The 15,808-nt window shown below is 42.0% G+C and overlaps 1 protein-coding gene across 1 annotated transcript in view; it reads left to right on the top strand.

Moving 5' to 3' along the window:
* Positions 1 to 163: 163 nt before the first annotated feature.
* Positions 164 to 15,808, top strand: part of MDN1 (midasin AAA ATPase 1) — a 99,056-nt gene continuing 83,411 nt past the window's right edge. The window contains 8 exon segments of the mRNA XM_040551200.1: positions 164 to 378; positions 5,559 to 5,785; positions 6,407 to 6,631; positions 7,784 to 7,891; positions 7,978 to 8,173; positions 12,641 to 12,850; positions 14,120 to 14,251; positions 15,695 to 15,798. Coding sequence (XP_040407134.1) covers positions 280 to 378; positions 5,559 to 5,785; positions 6,407 to 6,631; positions 7,784 to 7,891; positions 7,978 to 8,173; positions 12,641 to 12,850; positions 14,120 to 14,251; positions 15,695 to 15,798 — 1,301 coding nt within the window. The 5' untranslated portion in view covers positions 164 to 279.

Below are 15,808 nucleotides of genomic sequence, written 5' to 3'. Positions count from 1 at the left end.
AGGGGTGCGGGGGAGCGCCTACATCTCCCAGCGTGCAACGCGCCGCCCGTCTCGCCCGGCAGCAGGCAGCGGCGCGGCGCGGCGCATGCCGGGAGGCGTAGTTCGGCGCGCGGCGGTGGGCGGTGATTCCCCTCCCCGACACGTGACGTCGCGGCCGGATGACGTCACGGAGCAGCGGAAGCACGCTGCCCCGCGCCACACGTGGCTGCCGCCGGTAGCGCGCGAGCCCCCCCCCCCCCCACCGTGCCGTTACCCCCCCCCGCCCCCAACAGCAACAAGATGGCGGCGCTGCGGCTCCCCCTGGCCCAGCCCCTGCAGCTGCTGGCGGGCAGGAGCGAGAAGAGCGGCGCCGAGCTCGGCAGGTTCCTGGAGAAGCCGGTGAGTGCCGCCGTGACCCCCCCGGACCCCCCATTTCCACCACTTCCCCTCTCACGACCCCCAATTTACCCCCTATTCCCCCCTCTCCCCGCCGCGCCGCCATTTCGTGGCACCGGCTGTCCCAGCGCAGCACCCCTGAGGCAGCGACAGTTTTGGGAGGGGGGTCTGTGACGGCTTCGTTGTCCCCCGCCCCCGGCCGCCCGCTGTTTGTTTGCCCCTGGGGTGGGAAGGGGGGGGGGGGGGGGGTCTGCTGGGGGTTTGGTCCTTTCTGGTGACGGCGGTGCGGCAAAAACATCCTCGCTGCGTGTGGTTTTGTGGGAGCTGCGCGTCTGGTGTCTGGGAGAGGCGAGGCTCTGCTCCGTTGTGTCTGTGGAGCACCTGAAGGTGTTCCAACCAGGTACCGGCACATCAGGCGTCGTGCTGTTACATCGTGCTGTTACATCGTGCTGTTAGTACTCGTCACGATACGGCTTTTGAGGCCCCTAAGTTCTCTGCGCTTTAGGAGTCCTTGTTTTTTTTCAAGGCCACGTTTTCTTTCCAGCGTTGAGAAAATGACCCAGCTGTTTGAAGGTGGAAGGCTGAAGTTACCATGTTTTTTTTTCAGAATATTGACTTTTTCACTTCAAACTGCTGTCTCCTGGTTAGAGCTGGGGAAAACTTTCATACTGCTAATCGAGGTTCTCCATCGGTAGGCAGGTGGCTTTTCCTTCTTTCCCTGCAAACCATGGGATCGGAGCAGAGTTGACTCGAGCGTATATTCATTCTTACGTTTCAGAACTTGGGCTAGGTGGTGGGAAGCGGTGTCTGAGAGGTGCTGAGCAGGGTGACCCGGAGCCACCGAGCTCTGACACTGAAAGGGGCTGTGCCCTCTGGCAGCAGCTGGGAGGGAGGCGCTTTGGGTTTAAATGTCTCAACAGCTGGAAATTGGTGAAGACTGATTATCTGCAGAGCTTCCGGAACAACGAAGTGTTCTTTTGAAAATCAAATTGCTATTTCCAAGCTTTAAAGCTACGTATTTAGTTGTATGTTAGTCTTGTTTTGCTACAAAACAACTAGAGGCTCCAGTTATTTTTACCTGGTTTTCTTATCAGTTGCTTTGTATGTAACTTAGCTCCAGATTTCCAGAATGCGTGTTTTCTCTTAACTATGTTTTCCTGTCTTCTTATTTACTCCATATTCTACAAATAGCTCCTAACAGAACTTGCCCACAACCTAAGAAAGGAATAATCTTTTGAGATTCGTGCTAAGATGCTCTTTGTGTGGTGACAGAAGGTTGTCCTTTAGTATGTAGCAGAAATAGAGCCTTTTATGTAGAATATTAAAATGCCACTAACTCTGCAAAGGTACAGCAAATTTCTGTGCTCTTAATGAGGAAAATGGGACAAAAAGTTCTCTAGAACAGCCTTCATTTGTTTCTTTCTATCTAATTAAAGCAAACTGTCTAAGCAGTAGGTTGTAAGTGGAAGGATTTGTGTGCTGAAGTTTTTCAGAAATAGAACTTCAGTTTCTGTAGATATCAGTGGTTTGTTCATATGTACTGACACTGCTCTAGTAACTATGTATTGCGCTGCATCGCTTCAAAAGCTTGTAAGTAAACTTCCAAAAAAAAAATTAAGTCACAATGTTAAATTTTTTTTACATGCAATCTGTTCCATTAGCGCAGCTGCAGTAATGGTTCAGTATTTTACTGTGGCAGATACAAATTTGGAGTGGCATATGGGTATACCATCGAGGACTGTGCTTTTGGTTTGGTGCAGCACCAGTGATCTATTTAAATCCAGAATGCCCTCACGTGTAGAATTGGAAATGCAGATTGCGTGCAAATGTGTAATTTCGGTAGAGTTGTTCATTAATATGAAAGGTAAAAAACTCATAGGAAGGGAACTTAGTGAAAAAATATCCTTATCCTTTTCTGTCCTTCACATCCCTCACAGTTTTAAGCACTGTGTGTATACTGAAAGATAAAAATTAATGAACAGACCCTTTAGGGTGTCTCTGGTGCTTAGTCTACGGAACCGTCTGAAGGGCACCAGGGGTCTCGAGCACTCTGTTCTGCATCGCCCGTTCTAGTCTGTTGCTGTTTTGGCTGGCCGTCCTTCATTTTGCCTTTCTCTTTTTCTGTGTGAAAGTGAAACCTATTTTAATAATAGTTCCAAACTTGTATTTATAGTTCTCTAGTCTTAGTATTTTATAGTAAAAAGTACCTTTTTTTCTTAAAAAACAAAAACAAAAAAGTTACTGGTTGTCAGAAAAATGTCCTGACAGCTAAGGCAGGCTGTTTTTTCCTAAAATGTGGCTCAGCTTTTTGTTTGAAAGTTTAATTAAGCTTTAAGATGTAACTCTTGAAGATGTAACTTTATAAGTAAGGGAAGGTATGTTGCATTTGTCTCAGAGTGTATTCTCATGTCCTATTTCTGTTTTTTTTGTGTGTGTGGCAATCTGTGTGCTGACTACGCAGCACTGGAGGAGGTGTAGGAAGTTCTCTCTGGTTTTGCAGGTAGCTGAAGTTAGCACCTTCTTCTTCTTGTGAGACTGTGTATTCCACCTGCCTTTTCTTTCTTTATTTTTCTTGAGGCTTGTGGGTTAGAGGAGTGCAGGTTCCTGTTTTCCTTTATCTTGCTGACCTGGAGAGCTGCCGAATTAAGTGGTCCAGCTCTGTTTTCTCTTGGCTTATATCCACATCTCTCTGTTGCTCCTCTTATCCTGGATCTAGCAAGCGTGCTAACGCAGAAAATCCCTTCAATTTTCTCTCCCAGTGGAAGACTTTGGGAGGGGGGTTAGGTTGGATCTTCTTGCCAAATGTACTGCCGTGCAGTCAGGTCACTAGACCTGACCTGAGGGAACGTGGTTCTGCGTTGGCAGGGAAGAGGGACTTAAATGCACAGCCCCCTGCCCCCATGTCGGAAGTGTCCCGGGGTTAAACCTGTGCAGTGTGACTGGGGAACTCCTGCGAGCTGTCATCAGGGATGTGGCTTTCCTGGGGACTCGGGTTGTGCCTTGCTGTGATCCTTTCCCTTCCTAAGCTGGGGTTTTGGACTCAGCTAGTTCTTAATAAAGGCGGCTTGTGAGTGCTGACTGAATGTGCTGTACAGGGTGACGTGCTGCTGGAGGAGCAGTCAGGGTCTTCTTTAATTCCAGCTCTCAGTCCTAGGTGGGCTTCTCTTTATTGCCTCTTTCGGTAATAATACATGACACGTGCATTTGTTGGATATTTGGAGGGTCAGGCCTTTGCGATGCTTTCTTGTATCAGCTGTTTGGGACTGTGGGCACAGATCTGCTGTCCTGGATTTGAACACTGATGTTAAACACTTTCCGATCAGCTGTCCTTTGCTACTGACTAAGAAAGTTGTGTATTTCAGGAAATCAGTGGTAGCTAAAATTCCTCTCTCGCAGTATTACTCTTTTCCAAAAAGTTTTTGATTTAAATTCTGAGAGGCTCTGAAATCCAGCAGACAGTCTCTTTGTAGAATGAGAATTTTGCCACTGTGATCAGTTTTGTGATCAGTTTTATATGTCCTAAGGGTACTGTACAGAATGGTTAAAAATTGCTTGCTCTCACAAAATTGCTAATGGATTTGGTGCACGGTAGTCTTGTAACTACAGAATGTTACTGAATCAGACTGGTTCATTCACATTTATTTACTGTTTTACTGTTGTTTGTTCCGTTTCTTTGTTACTGAAAGCTCTGGTTAATAAATTAAGCACCCTGTTGGTACCTCATGTGGGTAGTCAAAGATGTATTTGATTTGGAAAATGAAGGTAATTTTTATTTTTTACCGTGAAGTTTATCTTCTATTCTTTCGAGCCATGTTCCTTTTAACAGCTTGTCAGTCACTTTGCCACTCAAAATCTGATCCCCAGTAATGAGCAGCTTCTTGCTTGCTCTGTGATGAATGCAGACCTTCGGCTCCGTTTTAAACGTCACTTACTTTTGATGCTGCTATGATAGGTCAGAGGAAGATAAGCCTACGTCTTTTCAGAAAAATAAATGCAGCATGTTTAAAAAAAAAACAAAACAACAACAAAACATTGTGATTAATGTGGTCATTTTAATGTGTATGATGTATACTGCAGCTTTCCTGACTTAAACTGTGCTGAATGAGGGATTGTCTTTTTTCAAATTCAGGAGGAGATGTGAAGAACAAGTGTATACATGCTGTAAAAAGATGTCAGTGGTGGTATAACCTTAGGAGGGCACCTTTCAAAAGTGGTGTGCAGGACCTCTGATAACAATGAAACCATCCCTGCATGGCCACACATTTTACACAGATAGCAAAAGCTTGGGAAAGGCAGAAATTGACAGCACATCTAGCTAAAATGTCACCACGTGAATTGCAGAAAGTTTCTGTAGGAGTTCAGTAAGTGACTATTTTGTTTGGAAAGCTACCTTGCCTGGTTGTATTTACTGCTGTTTGCCAGGAAACACAAAATCATCTTGATGGGATGAGCGCTTGCTCGGTCAGTGAGGAAGGGGAGAGTGGAGGGTCAAAGTTGGGAGCAAAACAGCTGTAGTGCAAATCTTTAATCCTGATTTTTCACAAATCAGAATTACGTGCACTGAACATCATGGGAGTGGAACGGTGCTTACATAATAACATGAGGTCAAAGACCAAAGACGAGCTTAAAGGCACCAAAGATTGCCTGTGGCTTGTCAGTAACAAAGTTAGGAAGATGTTTCCTTGTGTGGGGTGATGATTTATTTTTCCCTACAACAGATCAGAATCTGTTCTGCATATATTCTATAGCCTAATGTTTTGTTTTGCACTAATGGACTGCTTTTATAGAAAAGTAAAAAAAAAAAAAAAAATAAAATAAAAATAAAAAAAAAAATCTCAACTTCAAAACTGTAAATACATGCTTCTTGTCATTATTCACCATAATTGCATCTGATATGGAAGTAACAGCTCAATTTTTTTGAAAACTTGAATTTATAATTCTTTGTATTTCCTATTTATTGTTATTCTTCATATCATATGTTCTGTTTCCCTTGTTTCTTAAACTATGGAGAGCTGTATCGAGTAAGTACTTTCACTGTGAATTTTGCCCCTTCCCCCTTTTTTTTTCTTTTTTCTGGAAGATTTGTTCCTGTAAAATTCACCTTGAATCCCGCATGAATTGTTCTGAAGTTAAAAGTCTAAATCATTCCACGTTTAACCTGTTCCTACCTTCCTTTCTTCTAGACTTGGACTCAGCAGGACCGGCAATGCATCCTGGATACTTTAGCGCAGTTACTACTGGATAAAGAATGTACTCTATTAATTGGCCGTCAGCTTCGACCAATCTTGTTGGATTTGCTGGAACGAAATGCAGAAGCCGTTAAAGCTGGTGGCCAAATCAACCACGATCGGCATGAAAGGCTGTGTGTAGCCATGAGCAAGCTGGTTGCTGACCACCCAGATGTTTTGCCGTAAGTAGCGCAGAGCCGCTTTGTGCGGTGTTTGAATTTACGGAGCGTGTGCACATCAGTGTTTGCTGGTGATGAGGTGGTTTTACAGTGCTTTGGATTGTCTCCCACAGTAACAAAGGTCTTCTCAATTGAAAGAATTACCCAGAAAGCACAAGTCTTAAACACAGCTTATTTAAACTGTTTGATAATATCTAATGTGATTTTCATCATTATTCGATCAGAGTGAAAGCAAAACACAACAGCTGGCTTGAAAACTGCCAACAACCAAAATGTCTGTATCTTATATTAGACCTGTAGGCCAGTAGAATACAAAGTTGCTTAAGTGGAAATCAGTGTTACTTTCTCAGTAAACAAGAGAAATCAAAGGGATTTCACCAAAAAAATGCTTCTCCTTGTTAATCAACTAATGATCTCTAATAAGGTGAAGTATCTGTTGACAGCTGATTGCTAAACTGGTTATCTTTTCCAGGCATGGCCAAAGTTAAATACAAACCTCAATTCAAGCTATACCATCAATTAATGTTTCAGGACCTCTGAAATAAAACATTAGTGGCTATTTTCTTTTGCTCTGGCTTAGATACCTGTGTTCCATCACTCTCTCTCTTTCTCTTTCATATGAAGATTTGCTTTAAGATATTTTAAGAACACATCACCAGTTTTTCAGAGGCTTTTCCTGGAGAGCTCAGATGCAAACACAGTCCGATATGGGCGCAGACGAATGAAGTTACGTGACCTCATGGAAGCAGCTTATAGGTTTTTACAAAAGGAACAGTCAGTTTTCCGGGAATTATGGGACTGGAGCGTATGTATTCCACTCCTAAGGAGTCATGACACGTTAGTCCGTTGGTAAGTTTCTCCCTTGAGAAGACATACAATTCAAGATATAGGTATTTAAGTGTTTGTGTGCAAAGAGAAAAGATCCAGACAATACCAGAAAAATCTGTGACAATGGTATCTGTATATATTCTTTTATCTGTTGTAAGCTGTGGTGATCTGCCAGGTTAGTTCTCAGGCGCATTTCAAGCTCTGGATTTTTACAGTCTAGATAATCTTTTTAAAATAACTGGAGTTTACCAAAGTTGGATTCATGAGAAATGGTGAATTTGGTGAAACATTGCTTCTGTACTGTTGGAAGAAGAAAAGATTGTGTTAGTAACTCATTATTTTAAACTAAGGTACTTAATTCAGGAAGGACAGGAAGAAGAGTACTGTCAAGTATATCAGCCAGGATGACGTGAATTTAGATATTCTTAGAAAAAGAATGACTAATTTGGTTGGAATGGATTTTCCTGGTATTCAGGTAATAATCTTAAGTGAATGAGCAGACTTGTAAATTTTGTCCTGAACCAATCTTCTGGGAACGCTCTACCGACCTGCCCCTGCCCCCCCTTCCCTCTAACCCTCCCAAACTCATTGAAAGCTTTGTTCTTGGAAGGTAAAAGCAGTGGTATAATAAATGAAAAGTGTATTTATGATCTCTATTATATTTTCTCGTATTGCGAGACAGCTTGGCTCTATGAAGCCAAGACTTGGAATTAGTTTGCTTCTTTTGGCACCGAGTCTTGAGTTCAGTGTATTAAGGTTATTTTAGAAATATCATGAAATAGCAAGTAAGAAGAGAAAATGGCAGGAGAAGAAAAATCAGGCAAAGAAAACTTGTTTTTCATTGTCTTACACGTTTACTTTCATTTATTTGGGAAAGTGCTGTTTTTTACTGTATTTCTGTTGAATGTTCAGTCTTTCAGAGGAAAGCTAGCAAGTTGGTGTGTTAATGATACAGTATGCCATGACATAATTGCTTTTCTCTAGAAAAATATCTCAGAAAAATCTCTTAAAAAAAATAAAGATTAATACCACTAATTTTAAGCATACCAATTTCTGCAGAGAAAGTTTTCTGTATGTTTTTCCAAAACTGGTATTTTGATTTGCAAGTGACAGTTGTCAAACTAAAATTCTTAAGACTGTTTTGACATGTTTTGTTTAAAATAAAATTTTTAGGTATACTTCAAACTGTCTTGCTCTGGTTACATGCATGAATGATGAACATAAATTGTCTTTCCTGAAGAAGATCTTCAATCCTGAGGAGCTGATGCATTTCAGGCTGAAGTAAGAACTCTTTAAATATTGAACACTGCTTGTTTTTTGTGGATGGTTTTCAGCTGAATTAATAAACGTGGATATGGATTTGACAGGCTAGTAGAAGAATCTCAAGTGCAGAATGTGGAACAAGCCCTTGTTTTGGCCAATCCAGACTCCTCATTTTGGCAAAAGGAGAAGGAAGTGCAATATAAACAAGGACATGTTGTATCAGATGACCTGTCTGCAAATGTAGTAGCTGTATGTGGTATTGTGCTGCCTAGACTACAGCTTGTTTCTGAAGAGCAGCAGGTATGTAACCCAGGGTTAAGTTTGTACCTTTTTTTCAAGGATCCCTAAATGCTGTGAGCTGACTTTAACTTTATTCCTGCTTAAATGATACTGAGGTGGGTAATTTTTCTCTCCTTTAATGCGTGCTGTAATCTAGTGATGTATAATACTGGCACTGCATAGAAGGTGGAATGGCAGTGGAACGAAGCAGTAAATATATAGTCCTGTTCATTTAATTTTGTTCATAACAGTTCTTAAGAACATGCTATAAGAGAATAGTCAGCCTTGTATAGTGTCTCCATTCCAAGTTAAGATATTACTTCCACAGCTGAGTAAAGCAAGGAGCTGATGTGGTTTTTACATGCATGAGGTAGTGTTTTGTGCTACATAGGGATCTTATCAACAGTCTTTCTTCAAAGTTCACTTTTTAAAACCCTGGAAAACAAGGTTGCTTATTACTCTACTAGAAGGCATGGAAACGGGAGAAGAGGTAAGCAAGAACTTACTTTCCCTGCTTCACTGGAGTGAAGCGTAACACAGAATATAGTGCCTTACAGTTTTAGCAACTTGATCAAATGCATAAATGTTTCAGTAAGTAACATTTTTTTAACCTATTTTCTCTTGAGATGCTATTCATCTCAAACTGTTCAGGTTCATCTTTGTAGCTGCAGTCAGTGTTCTTCTCTGGTTTCCTCACGTAGGCAAAATTTCAGCTCTTAATTAGCCTGAGTATTGCTATCTATTTTTGCAACACATCTACAAATGAATGACAAAGATGAAAGAAAACTACCAATACTGAGAATTTCTTGAGTAGCAGAAGAATGAGAGCAGTTTCCTCCCAATTTTTCCATTTCCCCCCCCTAACTTCTGTAATTTACTTATTTTTTTTTAAACTATAGCATTGAAAATATGGTTTGGAATTCATTGCAGCAAGGCAAACTGAGCTGTTTAGCTAGGTTTTTATTTGCATGATAGTGTCATTGCTGCTGCAATTGTGCTGTCAGGGAACACAGATACTCTTAAAAACTAGCATTGTTGCAGGAGAAATACATGAAACTATTTGAAATGAAGATCAAATGATCAAATTTTAAATACAAGAGATTCTATTTGGTTTCAGTGCCGTATATATTTTGATTTCTTCTTTGTGCCTTTTGGCAAGAAAGCACTAGTTTCTGTGCCATATGCTGATATTTTTACTCTCCTACAGTCACTAATATATTTGAGGCATATCTGTCATATTGATAAATTACCATTCAATAAAATGTATTCATTGCAACGTGAATAAAGCAAAAATTCTACCGAACTTATCTCCCCTGCCCTCCATGTATTGAGTTTAATGATCATATTCTTTGGCCTGTGCAGAAAGAAAGAAATACAACATTTGAGTTTTTGTATTCATACGTGCATCATCTGAGTCTAATTGCTGTTTGATTATTTTTTTTTGTGATTGAGATTCATTCTGATGGCTTAATTTCATTTATATTGCGAATTGTACTTGACTGATGTGAATGCAATGATTGAATAGTTACTATGTATTGTCAATGCAGTGTGAACTCTGTTTGGGAACAAAATATACGTATACTATATTAAGTGTTTCACCTATAACAGGTTTTAGATAAAAATCTATTTTAATATCACAGAATCGTCTAGGTTGGAAGAGACCTCCAAGATCACCTAGTCCAACCTCTGACCTAACACTAACAAGTCCTCCACTAAACCATATCACTAAGTTCAACATCTGAATGTCTCTTAAAGACCTCCAGGGATGGTGACTCAACCACTTCCCTGGGCAGCCCATTCCAATGCCTAGCAACCCTTTCAGTAAAGAAGTTTAAAGAAGTAAATATCCAACCTAAACCTCCCCTGGCGCAACTTTAGCCCATTCCCCCTCATCCTGTCACCAGGCACGTGGGAGAATAGACCAACCCCCACCTCTCTACAGCCTCCTTTAAGGTACCTATAGAGAGTGATAAGGTCGGCCCTGAGCCTCCTCTTCTCCAGGCTAAACAACCCCAGCTTCCTCAGCCGCTCCTTGTAAGACTTGTTCTCCAGACCCTCACCAGCTTCATTGCCCTTCTCTGGACTCTCTCGAGCACCTCCATGTCCTTCTTGTAGCGAGGGGCCCAAAACTGAACACAGTACTCGAGCTGTGGTCTCACCAGAGCCGAGTACAGGGGGGCAATCGCTTCCCTAGTCCTGCTGGCCACACTTCTTCTTATGGAAGCCAGGATGCTGTTGGCCTTCTTGGCCACCTGAGCACACTGCTGGCTCATATTCAGCTGACTATCAACCAGTACTCCCAGGTCCTTCTCTGCCAGGCAGCTTTCCAACCACTCATCTCCCAGCCTGTAGCTCTGCTTGGGGTTGTTGTGCCCCAGATGCAGGACCCAGCACTTGGCCTTGTTGAACTTCATACAGTTGGCCTCAGCCCATCGGTCCAGCCTATCCAGATCCTCCTGCAGAGCCTTCTTACCCTCAAGCAGATTGACACACGCCCCTAACTTGGTGTCATCTGCAAACTTACTGAGGGTGCACTCGATCCCCTCATCCAGATCATCGATAAAGGTATTGAAGAGGACTGGCCCCAGCACTGAGCCCTGGGGGACTCTACTAGTGACCGGCCTCCAACTGGATTTGACTCCATTCACCACAACTCTTTGGGCCCAGCTATCCAGCCAGTTTTTAACTCAACGAAGCGTACACCAGTCCAAGCCATAAGCAGCCAGTTTTTTGAGGAGAATGTTGTGGGAAACGGTGTCAAAAGCCTTACTGAAGTCAAGGTAGATCACATCCACAGCCTTCCCCTCATCCACCAAGCGCGTCACTTTGTCATAGAAGGAGATCAGGTTCGTCAAGCAGGACCTGCCTTTCATAAACCCATGCTGACTGGGCCTGATCGCCTGGTTGCCCTGTAAGTGATGTGTGATGACACTCAAGATAATCTGCTCCATGAGCTTCCCTGGCACTGAGGTCAAACTAACAGGCCTATAGTTTCCCGGGTCTACCCTCCGACCCTTCTTGTAGATGGGCGTCACATTTGCTAGCTGCCAGTCGACTGGGACCTCTCCTGATAGCCAGGACTGCCGATAAATGATGGAAGGCGGCTTGGCCAGCTCCTCCGCCAGTTCGCTCAGTACCCTCGGATGGATCCCATCCGGCCCCATCGACTTGTGTACATCCAAGTGCTGTAGCAGGTCGCCAACCATTTCCTCGTGGATAGTGAGGGCCCAATCCTGCTCCCCATCCCCTTCCACCAGCTCAGGGTACCAGGTATCCAGAGAACAACTGGTCTTGCTGCTAAGACTGAGACAAAGAAGGCATTAAGCACCTCAGCCTTTTCCTTATCTCTCGTCACTAAGTTTCCCCCCACATCCAGTAAAGGATGGAGATTCTCCTTAGTCCTCCTTTTTGTGTTGATGTATTTGTAAAAACATTTTTTATCTTTAACAGCAGTAGCCAGATTGAGCTCCAGATGAGCTTTGGCTTTTCTAATTTTGTCCCTGCACAGCCTCGCAACATCCTTATAGTCCTCTTGAGTGGCCCGCCCTCTTTTCCAAAGATTATAAACCCTCCTTTTTCTCCTAAGCTCGAGCCACAACTCTCTGTTCAGCCAGGCTGGTCTTCTTCCGCGCTGGCTCGTCTTTGGGCACGTGGGGACAGACTGCTCCTGAGCCATTAAGATTTCCTTCTTCAAGAGTGCCCAGCCTTCCTGGACTCCTCTGCCCTTCAGAACCACCTCCCAAGGGACTCTGCCAACCAGTGTCCTGAACAGCTCAAAGTCAGCCCTCCGGAAGTCCAAGACAGTGGCTTTACTGGTCCCCTTCCTGACTTTGCCAAGAATAGAGAACTCTACCATTTCGTGGTCACTCTGCCCAAGACAGCTCTCGACCACCACATCTCCCACCAGTCCGTCACTGTTTGTGAACAGAAGGTCTAGCGGGGCACCTCCCCTGGTAGGCTCTCTAACCAGCTGCGTCAGGAAGCTGTCTTCCACGCTCTCCAGAAACCTCCTAGACTGCTTCCTCTGGGCTGTGTTGTGCTTCCAGGATATGTCTGGGAAGTTGAAGTCCCCCACGAGAACAAGCGCTGACAATTTTGCAACTTCTGCCAGCTGCCTGTAGAACTCCTCATCTGTCTCCTCATCCTGGTTCAGCGGTCTATAACAGACCCCCACCAGGATGCTTGCCTTGTTGGCCTTCCTGTTGATCCTAACCCATAGGGACTCAACCTTATCATTCCCAGCCTCAAGTTCCTCAACATCAAAACACTCTCTAATATAGAGAGCCACACCACCAATATCTGTCATTAAATACATTCTTTATAGTCCATAGCTCTAGAATCCTTTATTTTATTTGATGTGTGTTGACAGATCTACAGGCCAAAATTTTCTAGTCATCATACTCGCTTTCCTAATTGTTCTGTGTTGTAAAAACTGATATTAAAAAAAAAATAATTCAGTGTAGTAACTCAAATTTTATGTTTCAACAGGAAAACACTAGCCATTTTGTTCTGGTTGAATCTGCCTGCACAAATCTTCAAAACCTTGCTATTGCTGTAGCATTTCAAAGTCCTGTTTTATTAGAAGGACCAATAGGATGCGGCAAAACTTCTTTAATTGAATATTTAGCAGCTGCTACAGGAAGAACAAAGCCTCCTCATATTTTAAAAGTCCAACTTGGGGATCAAACTGATAGTAAGGTAACTGATGAAATTGTTTTATGGTCCAATGATCAGACATTATTTTTACTTGAAGTATGGACTTGCTTTTCTAATAAGATGAAATTTAACTTCCCCCAAGAAGCTCACAACCCCCAATTCTTTGTAGTACTGCTCTGGCTATTGATAAGAATAGTGAAGCTTAACTGATTTTTCTTCAAATTTATGATGTAAATTCTGCACATAATTGTGATGTACCTGATCCATTTTAAATTACGTTTTGTCACTGTTTTTCCTATGTGGAAGAGCTCCGCTGATTGTGTGTCTTTTTTTTAAAAAAAGCTTGACAAAAAATTGATTTGAAAATGATGGAAGCTGCTGCCAAAGGTTGTATGGACACTTTGATTTACATGTTTAGATGGGTTGTTGTCAGTTTAATCTGATCGCAGTTACTTTTTGGTGAAGATAAAATGAAGTAAGACCCTATGAGGATGCTTGCAGTTATAGAATAGGGATCTAGCTTTACCTGTAGAAATATCTTCAACTCTGGTGGTAGCTTCACATTCTTTTGGATTTGCATACTTGTGAGTTTGAGTTTATTAATATTGTTTGGCTCGATTTATATTTAGTTTTCTGAAGTGGTTGGTGTCTACCAGAAGTGTTCTCTGAAGGTTTTTATTAGCCGTACAAAATCACCTTCTTTACTTGCATAGAACAGCTTACTTCACCATCTAACAGCTATTCTCCACAAGAGTATCTTTTCATATACATGAGTAAGACAGTCATTTAAAGAAAAAGTGATAAAGTTCAAGGTACAAAATGTGAAATAGTGAAACCAGAAACTTGATTATTTAAGGAATGCTGAAATGTGAAAGTTACCACTTCACAGAAAGTAAAACTCCATTGGTTTTGTGCCTTTGAAATACTTTTTTGAGAACTTCTCTTATGTTAGCAGCTCAGTTAGAGCTGGTTAAGATGTAAGATACAGTGCAGTTTAGTGTGTTATCCTGTTGATTTTTGTTCATTTGTTTTGGTGGTACAACTCTGTAAATACACTTCCAATTATCTAGTTAGATACTGTGCTTCAGTTAGGTTATCGTATATATGGTGGAGTGAAACTTTTTTTTATTTAAAAAAAAGTGTAATGCTGGGCACACATTACTGGGATTATCAGATAAACTGTTTAATAATGTGCAGGCTATGTAAATGTTATTTGTATGCCAACTTCGGACATTTTCTTAAGGTTTTTACTCTGAATTGCGAAAGCATGTAATGAACAAGTCTCTAATTTAATGATTGTTTCTGTCATAGACGCTGCTTGGTATGTATCGTTGTACAGATGTCCCAGGGGAGTTTGTATGGCAGCCTGGAACCTTGACGCAAGCTGTTACTAAAGGTCACTGGATACTTCTGGAGGATATTGATTATGCTCCTCTGGATGTGGTACGTAGGTTCTTCTTCACTGTAAAGTATTTGTCTTAAGACCCGTACTATACTAGCAGTTTTTGGAGTCCAGTCACCATGCGTTCTGCAGCAGCGTGCTGAAAATACTGCCCTTGTAACAGGGAGTTAAAAAAGATTTAACCAGGCTTTGTTCAGACGTTGTTGCACTGTATTCGTTTTTGTCATTGTTGTAGAGCAGTCACGATATTGGCCCTGATGCCAGACTTCAGTATGGGGATTTAAAGTGATTCTGATAATGAGCTATGTGTCTTTTAAATTATGTTTCAATATTTGAAAACAAATGTGGCCACAGACACTGCAGAATATTAGTCACTGTGTTAGAGCAATATTGATAATAAGATCTTCTAATGATTTTTTTGTCATTTCAAAATAATATTGTTTTTTCCGTCTTGGATTGTGTTATTTATTAAGTCGTTATATAGTTTTTAGCTGATTTCCTGTATTCAGAACTAGTACTTGTTGTACTGTCACTATTGCCCTTTGAAGTGATGGCTGCTGAAAGAACATCTCCACCAAGAATGATGTCATAGAGACACCAGGCCTGCTGGACATTTTGCAAAGAGTTTTCTTTCGTATCTGTTTTGTAAAGCATCCTTTATGTGACTGACAAACCTGACAGTTTGTTTATGGGATTCCACTCTTCCAAAGTATAGGGAGTTTACAAGAAAGCCAAGAAATGTTGCTTGTGTGTACTGGACAGTTTTTCATTGCCAGAGGGTTGTGCAGTTGTTTGCTTCTGTGGACTCAGTTCGTTGCACTCATCATAAGCATGCCCCTAGTAGTATCCTGCATTCATCTCACTTTTCCTTCAGGTCTCCCCTGCAGGCATCCCGTATTCTTTCTCCATATCAAAGTCTCCATGATTCCCTTCCTCTGTGCCAAGGGAATGTTGTAGACCTCCCTCCCTTTTCTCATTCCACCATTATTACTGTCCTTCTGTGTGGAAGGATAGATTCTTTAAATCCATACCTAATTCTGCTAGGGTGTAGCAGGCTATATAGTGAACAATGATAATGTTTTTGAGTGAAGTCTTCTAGGTGGGTATTATCTTTGTTCGGATAGAAAGAAAACAAACCTTCCAGCTCTTCTGAGAACCAAGTGTCTGGCAATTCGTTTGACAGCTCAAACACAATGGTGTTAGATTGGACTTACAGTGTAAAGACTCATTTCCATTCTCTTACTAAATCTGAATGTAGGAGAAAAGAGCGAAACATACCTGTGACTTTCATTGCTGAGTAAAATTAACTGTGAGTCTACGATTCCTGTTAGTTTTACTTGAAAATGTAGTCTGCAGGAACAGCAGTTGATGAAAATGTGATTCTCAGTGGGGTGTGCTCTAGCATCGTGAGTGTGGATGGGTAAGATGTTTGTTTCACACACACACACACACAGTTTTATTTTTTATTTTTTTTTATTCTCCAGATCTCTGTGCTGATTCCTCTTTTGGAAAAAAGGGAGTTGCTAATTCCTGGCCGTGGTGATTGCTTAAAAGTAGCACCGGGATTCCAGTTTTTTGCAACCAGGAGGTAGGCATAT

The sequence above is a fragment of the Cygnus olor genome, chromosome 3 (genome assembly GCF_009769625.2).
Source record: "Cygnus olor isolate bCygOlo1 chromosome 3, bCygOlo1.pri.v2, whole genome shotgun sequence".
NCBI classification, from domain to species: Eukaryota; Metazoa; Chordata; class Aves; order Anseriformes; family Anatidae; genus Cygnus; species Cygnus olor.
This window is presented reverse-complemented; position numbering and strand designations above follow the sequence as displayed.